The 20,523-nt window shown below is 43.1% G+C and overlaps 1 protein-coding gene across 3 annotated transcripts; it reads left to right on the forward strand.

Moving 5' to 3' along the window:
* The first annotated feature begins 408 nt into the window (after window positions 1–408).
* On the forward strand, window positions 409–20,439 carry neto1l (neuropilin (NRP) and tolloid (TLL)-like 1, like). 3 transcript variants are annotated; one of them, XM_037279926.1, is made up of 13 exons: window positions 410–876; window positions 983–1,068; window positions 1,238–1,294; window positions 1,370–1,504; window positions 1,579–1,827; window positions 11,744–11,785; window positions 11,894–12,021; window positions 14,317–14,399; window positions 14,633–14,778; window positions 16,221–16,334; window positions 16,553–17,171; window positions 17,666–17,740; window positions 19,902–20,439. In XM_037279926.1, the coding sequence occupies exons 2-12, from the start codon at window positions 1,041–1,043 to the stop codon at window positions 17,724–17,726; spliced, it is 1,662 nt and encodes a 553-aa protein (XP_037135821.1). In that variant the 5' UTR covers window positions 410–876; window positions 983–1,040; the 3' UTR covers window positions 17,727–17,740; window positions 19,902–20,439. The 3 variants fall into 3 exon arrangements, with proteins under 3 accessions (XP_037135820.1, XP_037135821.1, XP_037135819.1); XM_037279924.1 differs by having other exon boundaries at window positions 410–1,068; XM_037279925.1 differs by lacking the exon at window positions 19,902–20,439 and having other exon boundaries at window positions 409–1,068; window positions 17,666–18,425.
* The last annotated feature ends 84 nt before the right edge of the window (window positions 20,440–20,523 follow it).

The following is a 20,523-nucleotide window of genomic DNA, read 5'->3' on the forward strand; positions in this document are numbered from 1 at the left end:
AGGGCGGCGTTCCAAAAGTAACACAATAAATACAAAATCAAATACAAAGTTACTCTAAGAAAGCGGTAAATGGGTTTATGCGAAGATTAATATTTTTTTTTCTTTGAGGGCCATCTGATAAGCTTGTCATCTTTTATTGTACACTTTCTTCCATCGTTTGGGCTCCCTTGTTTTTTTGCTTACCTCGTAATTCTGCTTCAGCTCGAGATGACTTCTGCAGTTTATGCGGATGCGCGCACACGCACGCGCGACTCCCCCAACCTCAGCTTCTTCAATCGTGTATTTGATTTGCGATTTGTGAGTTGGTAGTGCGCGCGCGTGAGGATTGTGGCGCATTGGTCCGATGTGAATGAACGTGCGCGCTGGAGGAGGCGGAGGAGGAGGAGGAATTACAATATAGGACACGGAGGGGGCGGGGTGGGGGGTCTACGAGAACTCCACTCGGCTGCGGAGACTCACTTGCCACAGTGCACGGCAGCAGACAGACGCACACACTCCACATCGTCGGATTTTTCTGCAGCGGCACCAAATCCACCAAGGAAAACCAACTTGTCCTCTCCCCCCTCCCTTGCAGGATCTTTACGCACAGCGGTGGCGACATGCTGAAGATGCGAAGATGAGCCTCGCGCGGTTCTCCGTGCTGCTGAAGCATCTCCTCTTCCTCTCTTCCTCCTGATGAGGGGAGCAAAGAGGACGAAAACAAGGCTGACTCATGTGTTCTTTCCCAAAAAGAAGCTCGCAAAGGTGGAGCAATTAGAGCTGGGCTCATGACGGAACTATTAATCCTTTCAGTGCACCAAAGAGGTTTGGAAACGTTTGGATGGAATTTGGACGAGTGTCTGCAACTAGAACTGTTTTTGGTCTTGTATGAAACCGGTGATTAGTTGTTCTTCCCTGATGACTGCATTGAGGAGTTTTTTGGGGGTTTTTTTAGGGATGAGCATGTTTCCCTGAAACTCACGTCTTGTTTTCTCTCCTAAAGTACTCGCACATCTAAATGGAATTAGTTGAGTCCGCAGCCATTTGTGAAAGGAACAGACATGGTACATGGGCACAGCTTCTATCACGGTAAGCCAACCTCTTTTCTAAAAAAATGTTTGGCAACAATTTACGCTGTTCATATAGCAAAATTGCAACATTTAAAAAAAAAAAATTGGGTGACTTTTTGGCCTTTTAATAGTTTAAATTTGGGGAAAATGATTATAAAAAAAATACAAGCTATTATTTCTCCTTCCAGTTGTTGCAAGTCTTCTCCTCCTTGGCTTGTCTGGTGCAACAAAAAGAGAAACATCAGGTAACCACCATAAACGTTTTATTTGCAGCAACAAATGACCAAAATAATTAGTGAGCCTTCCAATTTGTGTTTCAGTGAAAAACAATTCTGGCGTGAAACCAGCTGGTGAGTGCGGAACGTGGGTGAAAGAACCAGAAGGAGGTCTCTTCACTTCTCCCAATTACCCCAACAAATACCCACCAGATACAGAGTGCGTGTACATCCTTGAAGGTAAAGCTCCTCTCCGCTCTTATCGAGATGACTAAGTGCCAAAAAAAGCTAAAAGAAGTTTCTGGTCATTTCAGCCCCGCCGAGGCAGTGCATCGAGCTGCACTTTGAAGATCACTATTCCATCGAGTCCTCTTGGGAATGTAAATTTGACAACATCGAGGTTCGTGATGGACCTTTCGGCTTCTCTCCCATGCTCGGACGCTACTGTGGTCAGCACAGCCCGCCAGATATCAGGAGTAGCGGCCGCTACCTGTGGTTAAAATTTGTGACGGACGGCGAATTGGAGGCGGTGGGATTTTCAGCCAATTACAACTTCACTGCAGGTAGCGTCAATTAGTTTGTTGCTCTTACTCAACACCTCAAAGTCTGTTTTCATAAATGTTGGTTTGATAATGACTTGTGTCCGAAGCCTTTAAGAGACTTAATTGTCATTTGCTAGCTTTGCTGTTTTTCACTGCTCTGCATGCTGACACATTGTCCTCAAAATCAGAGATGGAGAACATTTCCATAGTTTTTTCTTGGGTTCTACTTTTCTCGTCATGCTGTTGGCTTTATTGGTGTCAAAGCGAGCTCCGTCTGGACTGGGGATCGTTACGGCATCAAATGAATGGAATTTCGTTTAGGATTACAGATGGATGAGACTATCATAAAGAGGCTAGGACCGTAAGATTGGACCTTGATAGGCTCAAGCCGGAAAATTGAAAAAGTGAATCGAAGAAATTGACTCTTCACTCTGTGGTGTGGCAGTGCTGACCTCGGCAAAGTCAAGTTTGGGCTCACTTTTGCTTGAATTCCCAAAGTATGGGGATCAAAATGGAGTCCATATGCACTGTCCTTTAAGTTACAGTATAAATGAAACAGATCTTTCTTAGCAAACATTGTCCTACATTGATGCGGCATGTGTGAAAGGAGCACAATTCCATTTACCGTGCCCCAAGGCTGTTCCGAGTACACTTCGTACAAAAGACTCGGATTAAATTAATGAGAGGAAATGAAGATAGAAGCCACCTGCAGCTGTGCAAGAGGGCTCCAGTCACCCCAGACCAGACCAGAGCAGATAGTCAGCAAACACTAGCTCTTTTCTTCTCCGCTGGTTCCTGCAGCTCGGTGGACTGCAGGTCACATCCACGAGACTTGCATTGAATTATTTGGCTGTTTATCGTCATATCTAGAAGCATCTCGATTAATCGGCATCTAATCGATGAGCAAATGAATCGATTAATCCACATCTAATGAGTGATCAAATTAATCGATTATCATTTTTGATCATCGAATAATCATTTAGATACCTTTTTTCATTTTCAGTTGTCAAAATCGTCAAAATTTCAGCTTTTCGGCAGTTAATATTAATCCGATTTCTATAGTACTCACACAAGTAATTATTGATGCATCGACAAAGTAATTGAGAAGTAATCGTAAATTTGAGCCCTAAAGATTATTATTTTTTTTTTTTTTTACTAATCCCCGCTTTTACTTCATGTGACTCCTTAGCCATCACACTCCCGTGTCACATTTTATTGGTTTGCTCTTGGCAGTTAAAACGCAGCCCGAAACGTTGGCCGCTTTATCAGATGACGAGCCTTCAATCCGGGGACAACCAGTCAGAGTTTATCACCCTGGTGGAATCTACTCGCCGTTCAGCATGAGAGGCCTAATATTTATTTCCTTTGGGTCGCTCGCCGCCAATTACCTCGCAGATCAATCGGAGGCTGAGCCTGCCATCTTCCTCTGTGGTTGGTTTGTTAGCCAGGCCTGCTGTTCAGCCACAGATGTTGCGTGTTTTTTTTTTTTTTTAGTTTTGGCCGGACGTTGCTGATGTAGCTTCATGTAATGTAAAGCAATGTGGCTTATTTGTTGTTTGTTTGGGTAAAAAAAAAAAAAATGTCACAGATTTTGGCTGCCATCCATCCTTTGCTAACCCAGATGGCCACAATGGCGCTACCTACTATGTATTCACGCAGCGTTTACAACACACCACGCGTTGGCTCTTTGCTCTCGCAACCGCATTGGAAATTAGCTCGTTGATGTGTTTAGCTTTTTTTTTTTTTTCCCAGCCGCTCTGAGCAAACAGTGTGTTTTCACGAACCTATCAGCATGGTGGATCTTTGCGCTCTCACGCTGCGAAGCCTCTCTTGCTACATTGTGCCTTATTAAGTCAGCAGTGAGACGTGTGTGTTTGTGTGTATGTAACTTCTCAAACATTCGACTAACTTTTTGATTGCCTTCCAAGATAAATAACTTCCAGGAAAAGTAGCAGAGTTGACGAATGTTTCCTTTTCATTATCCACACTTTGCTCCTCGATTTTCTTCCATCACAGTTTTGGCAGCGACGCAAACTCGGCTCTGCCAACTTATCATCTAAGAGCAAATGTCCGATTCTTTGGGGACCTTAATCACATTTGGCATCCGGCTAATCCAATGGCCAGTAACGGCCAGTTTTTTTGTCTCTCGGCAGGAAGAACGATGCCAGTATTTGTGGTCACACTGTGATGGGATTATGATTATTAAATGCAAGTCATTGACCACATTTCAGTAGGAAGCGGAAGCTCGTTGATGGATTTGGCTTTCCGAGTCCAAGCTCCAGTCCGCCTCTCAACTGACTAGCTTGGATTGTTTATAGCTCACCCCTGACCTGAAAATGGATGGAGGTCCATGTAGTATTATCTCGCTTGGTAACTGATGAAAGAGCTGGCAGGAAAACAAGTAAACATGTTTGTTGTCAGCTGTCAAGACTAAACAGTCCGCACATCCTTTTGAATCTTGAAGCCCGAAGCGAATTTATTTTCCAACCAATGAGTGTACATAGTCAATTAAGAATGTCTCCCCTGTTTAAAAAAAGGTAGCAAAGTCAAGTTGTTTTTCTTTGGCCAACCGCCGCTCCGAGCCGCGCAGCCTCGCCGGCTTTTTCATTTTCCATTTGGCAAGCACGATTAATCACAGCGCCACCATACAATGCACGTGGTCACACAGTCACTGCCGCTGCCTCTTATTATTCCCTCATGCTGGAAAATGTACATCGAGGAGCATCGCTGAAGGAAACGAAAAAAAAAAAAAACATGCCATGTGTCCATGCGGCATAAGAGATCAAAATGGGAAAAAAAATAGTCAAACCTCGTTTTTCGACCACAATCCGTTCCAGAAGGCGGTTCGAGAAGCGAATCGGTCGAATTCCGAATAAATTTTTCCCCATTACAAATAATGGAAACATTTTTAATCCGTTCCAAGACAAAAAAACCCCGCCTTTTTTAAGCATTTTTTCATTTGCGCATTTTTGTCCGATCGCGCACCGCCGAACGCGCAACCGTAGCACGTCGCCGACCGCGCAACTGCACCGCGCTAGTCGCATTATTGTGACAGAGCCGTTGCTGAAATTTAGAAAATATTTTTAAAGTCCTGATGTACTTTCCAAAATTTAAGTGGACCTAAGTGCGCAGGGAGCTTAATTTTGTCCGATCGCGCAACTGCAGCGCACCGCCGAACGCGCAACCGTCGCGTGTCGCCGACCGCGCAACTGCACCGCGCTGGTCGCATTATTGTGACAGAGCCGTCGCTGAAACTTAGAAAATATTTTTAAAATCTTGATGTACTTTCCAAAATTTAAGTGGACCTCAGTGCGCAGGGAGCTTAATTTGGTCCGATCGCGCAACCGCAGCGCGCCGGGCGCTCACTGTCGCATTGCTTTAAAGTGTCTTTGTGTTTTAGGATGGCTTTACTGCTCCCACTTGCTTTCTTTGGAGGCATGATTAGGGGTTAATACAATCCTCAAAGTAACGAAAATACAATAACAACGGAGTCAGTTGGCATCCGGGCCGCGCGGTCGGCTTTTCTCGGGTCCTCCCGGCTCATCTCGCGAGGTTCGACCTCCGAATTTTGTTCGACAACCGAAGCAAAAAAATCTCGAATTTTTTGTTCGAATTCCGATTTGTTCGAGAACCGGGACGTTCGAAAACCGAGGTTTGACTGTATTGCAAATGGCAGGATTGCTGTGTTGATCGCCGATAAAAAGATGTGGCTGCTCCTCAAGTCTTTTATTTGAATATTCATCGAGCTGACACTGTCTTTTTTCACCACCGAGTGGCTGATTAGTTTGCGTCTCCTTCCCTGACCACGGAGGGTTGTATTCAAAACAACCTTGCATCAAAGACACATTCCTGGAAAGTGCTTTGAAAAAGGAAACCTACTCACGTTTTTTTTTTTAGTTTTCTTTCATTACCCAGCACGAACCAAAGTGCAGGGTTTCATTCCCTCAAAGTGAATCGACCTCTTTTTTCCCCCCTTCTGATATCTGATTAAAACTCTCACAGCAATGTAGTCGAGTCACATTCACACCAAGCCAATTTGAGAAAATTAAAAATCCCTTTAAAAGACGTGCTTATCTCCTTTCCGGCCAACATCTTTATGTAAGCCAAGTGACGCATGACTGCTTCAATGAAGGGCCGATCCCTAGGTTGGTATAAATACGCTTTTCAATTTAGATAGTAGCGATTGCTGAATGGGCCCTTGTGTCGGAGGAGCGACATCTTGTTCATTTAGGACTCGCTGCAGCTTTGACTGCACATTGCAAAGAGTCACCTGCTTCCGCTTATGCCAAGATACGCATCACTATATTTAATGGTGTCTAAAATCGGAATGTTTGTTATCAAGATGTTTTGTTATCTTCTCCACCCACTCATTTGCTTGTTTACCTGAGGCAGTGTGAAGCAACCTTGTAATTATGCCACCACTCTCCTCTCATCTATACCCAAAAATATGCCACCATTTTGTGGATTGAAAGATTCCTATTCCACTTTTCGGACACATATCAATCGTATTGTCTGGCACGATGTTCTTTTACCCTCGAAAATTGTAATAATATTGATGTAGTGTCTTCTAATATGGAGAATGGCATATGTCTCATTGCCATGGCAACACCTACTTGTGGAGCCCATCATTTTAGTGTGTTAGCATTGCATTAGCCGTGCATAATAAGCATCATATAAGCTTGGATTCAAATTGGAGGCTTGAAAAAAACATTCTATGACATTGATGTCTCACAACATAATTCATTTTAAGTACTTTTAAAACTTTGAGTCATTAATGTCAGATACGGAGTGCCCATTAATTTCCATCACCTGAGTTGTTTGTAGCTACTCACTGTTTCGAATTTGATCATCTCACTGCATTAGCTACTTGTGATGTATTTTGTGTCATGTCACGTGAAGGAGCGGGCTGAAGCATTCCCTCGAGCTCCCACTTCTTGTCATCTCTCTTTGCCAAAACAAATTTAATACCTCATTGTGTTATGCCATGCATCCCTGACTACAATTTGTGCTGATTTTATTTTTTTTGCAGCTGACAGTTTAATACACACAGTTTACGGCGTTATAAAAATATGAAGAACAGCTTATCTAGTAAACGTACGCCGACAACCTACTCACGCTGGCATCGTAGCATTTTTATTATTAGAACTGTTATTACTTGACACAATGTAACATGTCAGTAGTCTATAATTAGTTAAAATTGTAAATGAGTCATAAACACAGCTATAAATAAATTACTGGATTTTTTTTACAACTAAAATGGAGGCTAGTTAGAGAATAAGGACTTACCATGAGATAAATAAATACAATTTAATTAAAGGTGACACACAAAAGACATAAAGGTCTTCTGACAAAAAGTAGTTTATGATATTATTTCAACATTTTCTTGTTTTCTAGCGAGTGGTGCGACCTGTTGCGTAACGCGCTATCCGCGTCAGAGTTTAGCCGCCATTAATCTCGTCATTTGGCTCCTCGGCGTGCCGTGTCAAGCGTAAATTGTACTTATTTCACTTACTTCCACGGAAGCGCTATATTTAAACTGTGAAATAATGTAAACGATAAGGACTGAGCGTAGTGGGGAAAATGTGTTCGCGTCCTTTGGGGGGAAATTTGATGTCTCTTTTTTCTGTTTTTATATGGCGGTGCTCGACTGTTACGGACTTGTATGTCGCGGTGCCCTTGCGGCGAAATGCCAAGGGCTCGCATTTGGCCAGCATTTGTTTGGTGTTTGTGGCAGGCGAGCGTCCTCCTGCCAAGTAGGTCTGAGCCGCGCTTAAAACTGCAAAGGCAAAAAAGGGCTTCCGATTGGTTTGAGATAAATGAGGACACGTTAACGCTTTTGCTCTGCAGTCTTCCCTTTGCTCTTTTTTATTTCGGCTAGGAAGTGAAGAGATTGAAAAACTATGATAAAGTACAATACAAATAAGCTTTTTGTTATTATTTGATAAAAAAAAAAAAGGTCACCATGTCAACTCTTGATAAAGTTTGGCTGCATGTCCCTCAAATGAATTCCGATTTTAATTAAATAATACGACATCAAAAACCAAATGACTTCATACAGTAGACTTGGCAGATAGGTTTGGATTTTTTTTTTTTTTTTTGAGAGGGGATTGAAGCAACCAAATCTTTTACTGTAATCATCCGGATTATAAAGACAAATCAGTTTTGTGTTGTTGTGCCGTGTTTAGGAACACAAGTTGACACATTTTTGCATTCCGCTGGAAAATGAATGGAGGGAGGAAATCCTGATTTGAGCAAAAAAAAACCAGAGATAGTGGTGGTTAGCCGTTCTGCTCCAGGTGACAAATGTTTAAGCAGTGGCGGAGGTTTGTTTTCCCTCGGCAGTCGTTGCTTATCACGTTGGAACAAATATTGCCTTTCCACAATGATTATAATCCATTTATTAAAAAAAAAATCAGCAGCATACAAGGGTTAGTTAGATTATAGTTTTGCAGTTTTACAATAAAGATTAAATCCAGTTGATATCACACAAGTTAGGCAAAAAAAAAAAAAATCAGGATATGAATGAGTTCCAAATGAACTTTCCCTGTCACCTCCAAGAATCCAGACTTGGCTTTGCTATATTTAATGACCATCCTAAGCACAAGGTACACATATAGATTAGCCCTCAAGGGCTCTTGCACAGTGAGCCCATTGCTTGAGATTGATTATGGATTCAGTTTAGTGGGCTGCTTCGACTTCAACTCAGAGTACCAGAAAAAAGAGGGGGGAGGGGTGACAAAGATGCTTTATTTGTGCATTTATAAGAACAGTCATGATGAAGGTGTGCCAAAATGCAACATCTGGAAATTTTTCACACTGGTCGCACATTGATGTCTTGATATAGCGTGCTATTGATTTTTGCCTGCTGCAGTCAAGTGAGATGTCAATCCAAGTAGATGAAAGCAGAGTGATGGTAGCTCAAATAGCAAAAGATTACAGAACAGTTGGAATCAACATATTCCGAATTTTTCATATAGATTTTCATAGTAAAAAAAATGGTTTGTTTATTGTTTATGTTGCTTGTCTTGGCACTGCATTCACAATCACTCTTGGTCCAAAAATAATTTGCTGACTGCCGCGCGATTCCTCAATCTGCCAATCATGACAATTTGGCTAAGTAAAACTGTTTGGCCTGGAAACAGCAATGTTTGAAAAATCCTTTGGAAAAAAAAAAAATGTAGGTGGCCAACCTTTATTTTAAATGACCAAATTTCCTGTCTCCGCTTTTTCTAGTATTGATTGGCACATATCGTGTTAATCGTTTATGTTGGCAATCAGCAATTAAGTTGCATCTTGAAATCAACCCAGCCTTAAGTGTCATTAAGCGTCATATTTGGCTTCAGCGCCTGATTGTATTGGCTGCTGACGAAAGTGTCTTGGGCTGCAGTTGATCACTCCAGCTGGTCAAATGGAACCAGATTGTTGACATGTTTGAGCCTCCGTTCTGCCCCCTCCGGGTCGTGGAAAATATGCAATGCTGAGTCTGTTGCCCCGTCTTCTTTTGCTGACAGTCAGATGAAACGCAATCTTGAGGAAGCAATCGAGAGTCTCAGACTCATTTGCGCAAATGTCCCTTTATGTCGCTTTGTCTCCCTCGGTTATGCGGCGTAATAAGTGATGTGTTGATTTATCGCACGACACTTTCAATCCTAATGGACGTTGGATTGAATGTGTCTCACTTGGACAGAAGCAACTGTAATGCTAAGTGCTCCTCCAGGAGGTTGCTCCCCAGGACCCCTTTTATCTTCTCCACTGAAAAACGTGCGTAACTGTGCTTACATTGGTTCTCTGCTTCCACACACGCGCTAGCGCTCACGCACACACACCTAAGGCAGTCTTCAAATCAGGATCAATAATGCAACACCCCAAGCACGAGTTCACTCGCAAGGGCGACGATCAAATTCCGTGCCCTCCAAGCTGATAATTCTGACGACTCAGAACTCCCCCAGTGGTGCATTTGGAGTTCAAGGGCGTGTTTGTGTTATGATCCTTTCAAAGCAAGCCAAGGTCAAGCTTTGTGTCCACGCAAGTGTGAAGAACAATGGCTCCAACTCCCCGTGGTGAGAATAGATCAAGTCAAATAATTAAATAAATGAAATAAAATAAAAAGAAATAAATAAAGAAAGAATAATAGTTATATAATGGAAATATAATAATAATAATAATCAATAAATCATTTTAAAAAGCTGGCATTGTGCAGATGTTCCTAACCCAAGGTCTCTGTAGTCTCTCTTAGCCCCGCCCCCCTTTTCCTCCTTATTCTCTCATATTTTCTCGGTGCCTGTTGACTCGCGGTTCTACCTGCCGTGATTAATGACATCACTTCATTAGTTTGATCAACCACTTAAGCGGACATTATTAATCAGACGCTTATTCAAATGTCACAGCGGAGTCACTGAGAGGAAATGTGGCCCACTGGGAAATTGACTTGTGTGTGTGTGTGTGTGTGTGTGCGTGTGTGTGTGCGTGCGTGCGTGTGAGTGTGTTTGTATGAGAGAGATTGCCGGGATATTGCAACATGCTGCCAACCCCGAGACTCATTCACATTTTTTATTTTTGGCTTTCATTCATTCACATGTAGAGAGAGCATTGGCACTTACTTTTCAATTCCCAGTTAGAGTGGCTCATTAATAAAACGTTGTGTTTTGCCTCTGATAGCGCAGCACCACCAGGAAGTCGTGCTTATTAGGAATTTACATTGTTGGCTGCTTACTTAAAAATATGAACACGTCGCAAAGCTAGTTAATCAGCGCCTAATAATAATTTGAACGTTTGGCTGCTGACGTGAATCAACTCCGCAATGCTGTGAGCGTTGTAAACATGATGTTAAGCGACGGGCGATTTGTTTTCATCGTTCAGCCTTTGAATATTTCCTCACTTGTCGTATTTCCCCGCGTTAGCCTCTGCTTACATGTTTGAATTTGTATAGCAACATGGAAATCTGTGTCCCCGGCTCTAAAGAGAGCATTTTCCACTGTTGCAAAAGGGTAAATACAGTAAGCTCCAAAAGATTACACTCTGAGCTGAGCTTTATGAAGAGAGCAGAGGGTGTGGCGATGCGTGGATGTGCTCTGAATGCCATGCCACGCAAGACGAGGGAGGGAGTTGCATGCAAGGGAGCATGAATAGAATTGTATCGTACACACACCTCCACACTCACGCACACACGCACACACACACACACACACACACACACACACACACACACACACACACACACACACACACACACACACACACACACAGGCCAGATGTCAGCGAATGCAGTCGAGTGAAAGAGAAACATCTTGCTCAGATCCAGACTTTGCTGTTTTACTGCTGGGAAGACGGTGTAGCGACGTATCCTGCGGCGTCGCAAAATGCGGGTTAACTCGTTCAGTACCGTTGACGAGAATAGACGTCAAATATCACTTCGTATTGGTCGGGCAGCGAATGAGTTCAACAAAGTACCGATAGATGAAATGGAGGCCTCCTGATTGAAATTCAGCAGTCCTCTTTTTAAGAGGTCAAAGGTCACGCGAGACATTTATAAACGCAGCAGCCTCTTTAGGGGCACCTGTGTTGCCATGTCGGTATAGCGGCGCGCCACTTCACGTTGCGTGTATCCCGCCGAGGTGGCTCGGCCTTGTGACAGCGGCAGGTTAAGTGATACCGGGAACCAATCATAAATCTCCGGCGCGGGCAGCACGCAAGACCTGAAGGTCGCTGATTCATTAAGTGTTCTTCCTCTCTGATTTTCGTCTTCCTCCCTGCCGCATACACCCACATATCTTGGAGGAGGCTAATGGACTTGGAGAAGAGCACCTATGCAATATAGTCGTTAAAACGTATTTACACCTTTTACATACGAGCAGCATCACAGTGGTCCACTTCCTGCTGAAATGAGACTTTGGGGATATTGCGTTCCAGTTGACTCCATCCCCTGCTTTCTCCTCAGATCCAGACTTTGCAGATTTGGGAATACCGCCACCTCTGCCCTGTAGGTACCCCCCCTCTCTCATTTTCAATTATAAAAACAAGTATTTGATTGAGTTGCCCTGACAACGCTGCCGTGTTTGTTTGCGTGTCGTCGGTGTGTGTGTTTCAGCATGTCAGTACAACATGGTCGGTCCGGAAGGTATCGTGGAGTCTCATCAGATCACCAGAGACGGGAAGGCTGGCGCCAACGAGGCCGTCGACTGCAAATGGTACATCCAGGCGCCACCGCACTCCAAGGTGAGTCGGCAGGAGTCGTATCGACAAAAACGCTTGTGGTCTACAGGGTTGAGCAATCATTCCATCTGTCCATTTGTAAGTCTTGAAGTGAAATTTTCGCTCATTTATTCATCAGGAAAGGGTTATTGTCGGATTCTGTGGGTTTTTTTTCCGTCTTATTCATTTCCATTCAGCCTCCCAGCGCATCAACTAAGAAGAGGGTCAGAGGGTTGCATCAGCAAACCTTGATATTACATGAGAACTGTCTGCAGCTGTCAGCACTTTCCCAAAGTGGGTATTCATGGCTGCAGGGCGGGGGAGGGTGGCTGCCTCGTTGAGGGTCGAAGTGTCTGTCATGTAAGGTCACTACTTATTTTTTAGTTGCTAGGAAAAACAGATGGTAAGAGTATGAAGCGTTTAGGCTTATTAAATAGCTATTCTCCTAAGAGGACACGAGGGCATTTGCCTCCCTGCTTCCCTCAGGCTTGCCCTATCTAAATATCCATCACTCCCAGATTTACGGTTTATGGCTCAACAGGATGGGTTCAAATAAATACATGAAATAAATTAAAAAATGCATGGCTATGACTAGTAGGCTACTTTGCTCTTATGACTATCTGTGGGTCACATATCTGCCCAATGCCCTTGTTTCCTCGCATGCATGTGCTTTTTGACTCTCTTCTATACAATTCCACAAAGTCTATGGAACATCAGCGCAAAGTAGTGCATTTTTGTACAAAACAATATACAATTAATTCCTTTGTCAAACAAGGGTTCCAAAATATACCTGTTGAATAACATCATGGAAATACTATATTTTCTTAAGATGGAACCCAAGAAAAAAACATGCAATGAAAACAGCAGAGGCCCCAGAATTGAACCCTGTGGAACACCACATGACAGTGCGGGACTCAGAGCAACCAAGGCTAACACAGAAAGTTTTGTCAGCCAAATAGGGCGCTGCCACTAATGCCAACAGAATACTGTGGTCCACCGTATCAAAGGCTGCAGTTCGATCCAACCAGACATCCATAGTCTCCAGTTTCACTAGCCTGTAGGATGTCATTAAAAATCTGTAACCAGGCTGACTCTCCCATGTATCAGAAACAAAAACAGTGTCGTTTTTAGTGGTGTAGACCTATACAATATCACACTGAGAGTTGTTTATAATTTCTCCTCTGGGGTTGCTAATACTGCACTGATATACTAGCGTAGTGTGCCAGGAAAAAACAGCTCGGGTAGATAATGACGTCCGATACCAGAGGCTCTAATTAACTGCATCGAAGCGCTCCAGAAAGAGCAAGGGACCCCCAGAGTCAACATGGGAATAGAAGGGATGAACAAAATGTATACGGTTTAATGACACTATTTTTTTTTTTTTCCGAGGAAACACAAAGGGTGAGGCAAAGGGATTTATTGTAGTCTTTCTCTAAACACATGCACTGTGCAGTCATCAGATAAAGTTGGCTACTATTAAATTCTTGCTCATTGATTAAAAATGAAATACATTTCCCCCTTAGGACCAACTAAATGTAAGAGTAGATTTTTTAGCAGCCGTAATGGGTTCCAGCTCACCTGCAAAACTGTGGACAAGCAAGACAGAAAAGGTTAGCGACTTTTTCTCCAGCTGGTTTTAGCTAGCAATTTACTTTGGTCATCTCGACATGCATGTCATTCATCTGAAATCTAGTTGTCGGTTGTGACTGAACTCAGCATTACTGAGGCCTTTTAGCAAAAAAGTGTGAATGTATTCCTTCAGCAGTCAGTGATGGATTCTGCTTCATTACTGGCTGCAGCGGAATCAATAAGCAGGCAGCCTATTTTCCTGCCCGAACCAATCTCTCGCCTTACAAATTGGTGATTGTATCTATTTGATCCATTGCCATCATTTGGGTTTGTGATGCAATCTGAACCTAATTTTTCCTCATCTATGGTTCTTTCTGTCCACTGGCGCCCGCCATCTTGAAAAATAACAGTTTTGATGTTTTCTTATTTTTATTAACACTAGCACTGATGTCTTGATGGCTTTTTAAAAAAAAAAAATTTATGAGTTCGTCACATCACGTTAGCAAAGCCTTGCTGAATTGCAGGCTTTCATCTTTGGGCATTTAAAGTGTCACGTTCTCCTGTCACACTCAGTGAGCGGCCCTCCTCATTAACCGTAATGATGGCCAGTTCGGCGCGCTGCCGAGCGGAACGGCAGATGTGAGCAAGCCATCGCGTCTTGATGAACGAGTCACACTGGCTGATGGAAGAAGGTGTTGTCGACGGTGGGTTTACTTTCTGTATCATGTTTGCCCCCCGTTGTCAATCTAGATCTACCTACGTTTCCTCGACTATGAGATGGCTAACTCCAACGAGTGCAAGCGCAACTTTGTGGCAGTGTACGACGGTGGCAGGTAGGATTATTTTTTAAATATGTTTTTGTAAGTGCTGCCTATTGAGATGTGATATTATTTGATGTCAAGATAAGATAAGTAGCTCTTATCTTTTTCCCGCACCACTGATAAAACTTTGATTGCTCAAAGTCCTTCATAACACTTTCCTACCTGCCTTAAATTGTCATTGGGCTGATCATTTATTACATACAGTATGAATGTATTTTTTCTTTTTTTTTTTTATCTCACCCAAGTTCGGTGGAGGACCTGAAAAGCAAGTTCTGTTCCACGGTGGCCAATGACCTCATGTTGGTGTCGACCCTCGGCGTCATCCGGATGTGGGCAGATGAAGCTAGTCGAAAAAGCCGCTTCCGCATCCTTTTCACCACCTTCCAAGAACGTACGTTTTTTACAACATGACATAAGCCACCTTCTATTTGATCATTCGTTCATTCTTAAAGTCTCTAAAAAAAAGTTTCAGAATTTGGACAATGTGCGTGTCATTCAGTTAAGGCAGAAATAGACTCTCTGATATCATCTCTGAGGTTTTGTGAAGTCAGTGTCACCATTGTAGGAGACCTTTTTACCAGGATGCGCTGTTGTCACGGCAACGCCTCTGCCTGAAGGCCACAAGCATCACCAACACCGGCGGGGCTAGAGGAATTGCCGCGGGGGCAGTGCCCCTCCATCCCCCCACCCTTAATATATGTCATTTTTGTATGTAGAAGTTCTCCCATTTATTCAGTGACTTGTCATCATGGTATATGATGATGTAGGCGTGAATATGTTCATACAGATAGGATCAAAACTCATGAATAATAAGTGGACATATTTTGACAAGTTGATCAAAATGAAGCAAAATGGGATTTAGCCTCACATTGCTGGACTTTGCTGCATAAACCTTGTTTTTGTTCCCGCAAGCGCTTTCTGCAGACACACTAATTATTTTCACCAGCGACTAATTTGGCAGATTAATTTGCGCCTCTGGTATCGACTGGGACACTACGTGTGGACAAAAGGGCACTTTTATTACTGTACGTGTTGGTATTAACTTTGTGGAAGATCTTTGAGGATCACTCAACGGTTTACGAGAGGCGCCTTCATTGGTGAAAATCAAAGAAATTGGGCCGCGTCTTGCTGGTTGTTAGCAGCAAGCTAGCTGGATTTTTGCGAGAGACACGGTTCAAATCCGAATTTAAAACACACACAATAGGAATTGATTAAAATGTTTGGTTGTTTAAGTCTTGGTGGGGCAAAATGAGAAAAAGGTCACCTTGGCTTTCTATGACTTCATGATGATGTCACCTGAAACATTAGCGCACTAATTTTATGACCACGTCGACGTGATGGGTTGCGCCGCCCTTGCGCTGACATCATCCACAGGCAGAGAGGCGGGATGGCCGTTTTAGGAGCAAGGCCATGCTAAAGGGGGGCTGAGGGTGGGCCATTTTCGGAATAGGATGGGTGGTGATGAGATAGATAGGAGCACCAAATGACAATTTTGTTGACGACCAAAGATCTCATTCCACACACATCAAGTAAAAGTGATTTTGAAGATGAGAGTGAAGGGCAAATACAAACAACAGATGGGTTTTGGGGGAACAGTCCCAAAAAGAAATGTAAATGACTTCCCTTGAACTGATTTGCACATTTTTAAGCAGCTTACAGATTTGGTGCTGTTAATAATGATGGGATTCAAGTGGGACGTGTATGGGGGGGGGGGGGGGGGGGGCAATATTTTAGGATAGCGTGAGCGAAATTGTTTCATTTGAGCTTTCTAATCTCTTCACTTTGACCACAAAAAAGTGTTCCGAATGAGTTCCATCCATTTCTCTGTTCCAGCTCCGTGTGATCCAGATGCCTTCTTCTGTCACAGTAACATGTGCATAAACAACACGCTGGTGTGCAATGGCCAGCAGAACTGTGTGTACCCCTGGGATGAGAATCAATGTAAAGGTGAGATGTGTTAATTTACATCAGGAATAAATGATAACTCTTTTCAGGCGCACTTAATATCCTTTATTTTCTCCAAAATCTTGTCGAGATGAAGTTGAATGAAGTTTGACCAGTTCAAATGTATCTTTGACATCTATAGACGTCAATGGTCGTGAATGATTTATTCTGCGGAGAGTAAAACTTTCAGCCATGATCTCACACGATCTCTTGGTGCACAGAGATGACGAAAGCCAACATCCTGGACAACCTGAACAACACAAACGGGACCATCATCGGTGTCACGTGCTGTATCGTCCTTCTCCTCCTCATCATCTCCGTTATTGTTCAAATCAAGCAGCCTCGCAAAAAGTACATCCTCCGGCGCGAGGACTTTGACCCCACCATGTTTCAAGAGGTCTTCGAGCCGCCTCACTACGAGCTGTGCACTTTGCGCAGCGCCACCGCCGCCACCTCAGCGGACTTGGTGGACCTAGCGGAGGACTTTGAGAACTACCACGCCCTCCGCCGTGCCTCCTCACGCTGCATCCACGACCACCACTGTGGCTCCTCCTCCAACCCGGGCTCGGCCCACATATCCCAGCTGTCCCTCAGCGGACGAGGGAGCCGCGGCAACCTGAGCGCGCGGGACGCGGCGGCCGGCCTTCTGGCAGACCTCCCGCAGCCCCCCATGTCCGTGCGGCCCCTGCTGCCCAGCTCGGCCAACCGTCGGAGCATCTTGGTCATGAAGCACAGCTACTCGCAAGAGGGAGCCGACAACGGTTGTGACCTAGACGACGACCTGGATGAAGTTCCAACCACCAGCCACCGACTTTCACGCCACGAAAAGGCAGTACAGCGGTCAGTATCCATCGATTTTTGATGAGGGGAGACTCTGGAATATTCCCCTTTCAGTTTGGATTATCCTCCTTAGTTGAATATTTTTTGTTTTCTGGTTCTCGAGGGCTGCTGTGTTCTAGATTTTTGCCTCCTCCGGCACATGCAAACCATCTGGATCGTTATCAGGCTTCTTCTGAGCAGCAGCAGGGGAAACACGCATAAATGGTGGCCCTCGAGTACCGGATTTGGAAACAAATCATTTTTTAATTCAATGATTAGTTTAAAATTCAGTGCCTCCAAAATCCAATCGCAATCCAGTTATTTTTCTAGCAATAGAAAATCAGACGTTGTTTGGCATTTAGCATAGAATAATATATTTATGTTAAAGCAAATACGTGATTTATTCTTGCATGCACTGCTCCTGACACTCGCTATTATTACTAGTCAAGGTTACATGCGGCGTGTGAGCCTGCCGACGCAAAGTAACATTAAAATACAGAGGCGTGACATTTCAGGTTCTGCCTCATTGGCTCTTTGAGCAAACACGAATCAGAGTACAACACAACTAGGGTCTAAGAGACAATCTCAAGGTAAGCCCCCTTTGCTTCGTCTAACACTTTTGATGATGTATCTTGTGTTGTCGCCTTTTGCTTTGATGAATGTTTTCCCTCTTTGTGTGTGTGTGTGTGTTTTTTTTTTACAATTTTTTTCTACGAAGATGGTTTTCTTGCTTGCAGCCATCTTGGAACTTGTGTGTTTGTTTGAACATAGAATGCTCAATTTTACTGCATGGTTGTTGTTTTTTCCCTGGTAGACAAACTGTAGATGCATTGGATGTTTGATCTGCATGGACTTGCTCGATTTATATTTGTTACCGGTCTTAATGTGTTAATCCTTTTGTCCCCCCCCCAACAGCACAAATGAGCAGCAGCTAGTAAAAAAAAATGATCTGATGTGGGATTTGATACTAAACCATGTTACAGTTAAAGTGATACATCCTTGTCAGTGACCATATATTGTTAAGTCCACTGCCCATTTTGTACATAAATGATTTACAATTGATAGTTAAAGCCATTGAAACGTTGTGGCGCGGTTCCCTCGGATACCGCTAGAGGAAGCCAATACACAACAATAAGGATCATCACTGCGCTAATTCTCAGTTTTTAACTTGTGTTCGGTTATGTCATATTTTACATGTCTAAGATTTACTGAGGTTGATCCCAGTGGATTTTATAGTCACTGGACACTTAAATAAATTTTTAGCATAAAAATCAATGTTCTGTTTAAAATACATGTCTCTGTGTATGTATGTGCGCACTCATGTTCTACATTGTGTGGCATTGTCTCCATCATGTAGACATCTTGAGAGTAGTGCAATCCGTGATGAGCCCGAGCAGGCATGAACTGACGGGTGACAAAGCGGACCCGGCGCGATGTGATGCGATGCTGAGGCTCGAATGGACGCTTTGACGCAATGATATCCAAAGGATGTGATCGTGTGCAAAGATGAGCACAAAGAACTTGATGAAAATAGTTCATGACGTCATTCTTTGAATGACGTTTGATGTTCATCCCATTTTGGTTCTTGTCTCCATAGAAAACAACAACAATCCATCTTATATAGCTTCTGGCTAAAATTAGGGTGATATTTCTTCAACTGTCACTGAGGACAAACTACTTATGATAAAGTATAGCATGTGTCATGGAGCGGATGGAGCAGGGCGACCAAGTGCAGCTTAGACCAGGGTTTATTGTAGAAAACAAAACTAACAGACTCGGCAAACTGACATAACGCAACAAAACAACAAGAGGACTAACCGACAGGGATGTGAAACAAAAGACGTGAAGACATTACGAAAACAGGAACCAAAAAGACATCAAGACAACAATGATCCGACGGGCCGTGAGAGGCAGACAGGACTTATATACTCACGACAGGTAACAAGAGGCAGGTGAGAATAATCAAACTAATCATGGGCACACAGGAGGGGAAGGGCGAGCACACAGACAGAAACCATGACAACAGACACATAGTGGAACGGCTGGGGACGAGACGTGACAGCATGTGATCCAAATGAGTAGATTTATAGTTTTCTTAATAAAAAATTGGAGTATTACTAACACATACCATCAATGCAAGGCTGCACTTTTGCATGCTTTTTAATAGCCATTGAAATAGACCAGATAGACTATCAGAGACCGACCTCCCCCTCGCCCTCCCATGCTAATACATTAGACAGACAGTCCAAAAATGAAAAATTGCATTGCATGCTAATAGTTGAAAATCATTGAATGCAAACCCAAACCTAATTCAATTTGGTTTTTTTGTTTTTCTTTGACTCTCATATTTCTAAGTTTGCTTGTCCCCTAATGATTGCCATAGGAAGCTGTATGGCTTTGTATCAAACCAGACTTTTTTACTTGAGCAAAATACAAATGTTTTTTAAAGTTATTCTAACAATCCTTCAGGGCCGGTTCTAACGATTCTTTCTAACAGTCTTTTGAAATTGTATGCACACACTTACACTCTCTTCTTTTTTGCTCGACTTTCCCTCTGTCTTCACACAAAGTCAAACACTGGTCTGCAAGTAAATAGATGGAAACAGATATCTCGGTTCAAATAAGAAAGTCTGGACCTATTTATCAGAAGCAGGCCAGCCGGCAAATTTATATGAAAAAAAAAAAAGGAAAAAGTTTGCAAGGCCCAGGAAAGAAGGGAGTCGGAGTAATGGTGTTTTTATTTCTCTACAGATACATCAGATGCATCATTTTTCTGCATCTTGCCAAGTTTGACTGCATTTGGAGGTCACTCTCCCTTGTGAAGCTTCAGTGAACTAATATGCCTGAGTGATGTGATGGGTGGATGGGGGGGGGGGGGGGGGGTCTGCGGTATACGAATGTTTTCTTTGCTTCAGACCGCACAGGTTGCTGTATCTATGGACCACATCTGGCAAGGAAGAACTAGCCATGGAACATTGATAAAAGACTGAAACCAGAGAATACCTTTAATGTAAAGTCGTTCATCATTTTCATGCTTCAGTTAAACCTTTCATATTTATTGAAAGGGCGAATGCTGTGTCATGTCTTAACAGTATATGTGTCGAAATGAAATTTATTCATTAATCACCCTTTATTTACTTGGCATACGTCCGGGCATTATAATTCATTAGTTTGTCACTCTTTGTCATTACATGGTGCATTTATTTAAGAGAGGCTTTTCCATACTGATTTCATAATATAAAGAAAATGCTGGAAAGAATATTTCAATAAACAAATGTTTACTGGTTAATTGTGATGAGTCGTAAATTTAGTCAATACGCAATAGATATATTTTCCCCCAAAATTGTTTTACGGAGAACAAAAGATCAGCGTA

This window comes from Syngnathus acus, chromosome 20 (genome assembly GCF_901709675.1).
Source record: "Syngnathus acus chromosome 20, fSynAcu1.2, whole genome shotgun sequence".
Classification (NCBI taxonomy): Eukaryota; Metazoa; Chordata; class Actinopteri; order Syngnathiformes; family Syngnathidae; genus Syngnathus; species Syngnathus acus.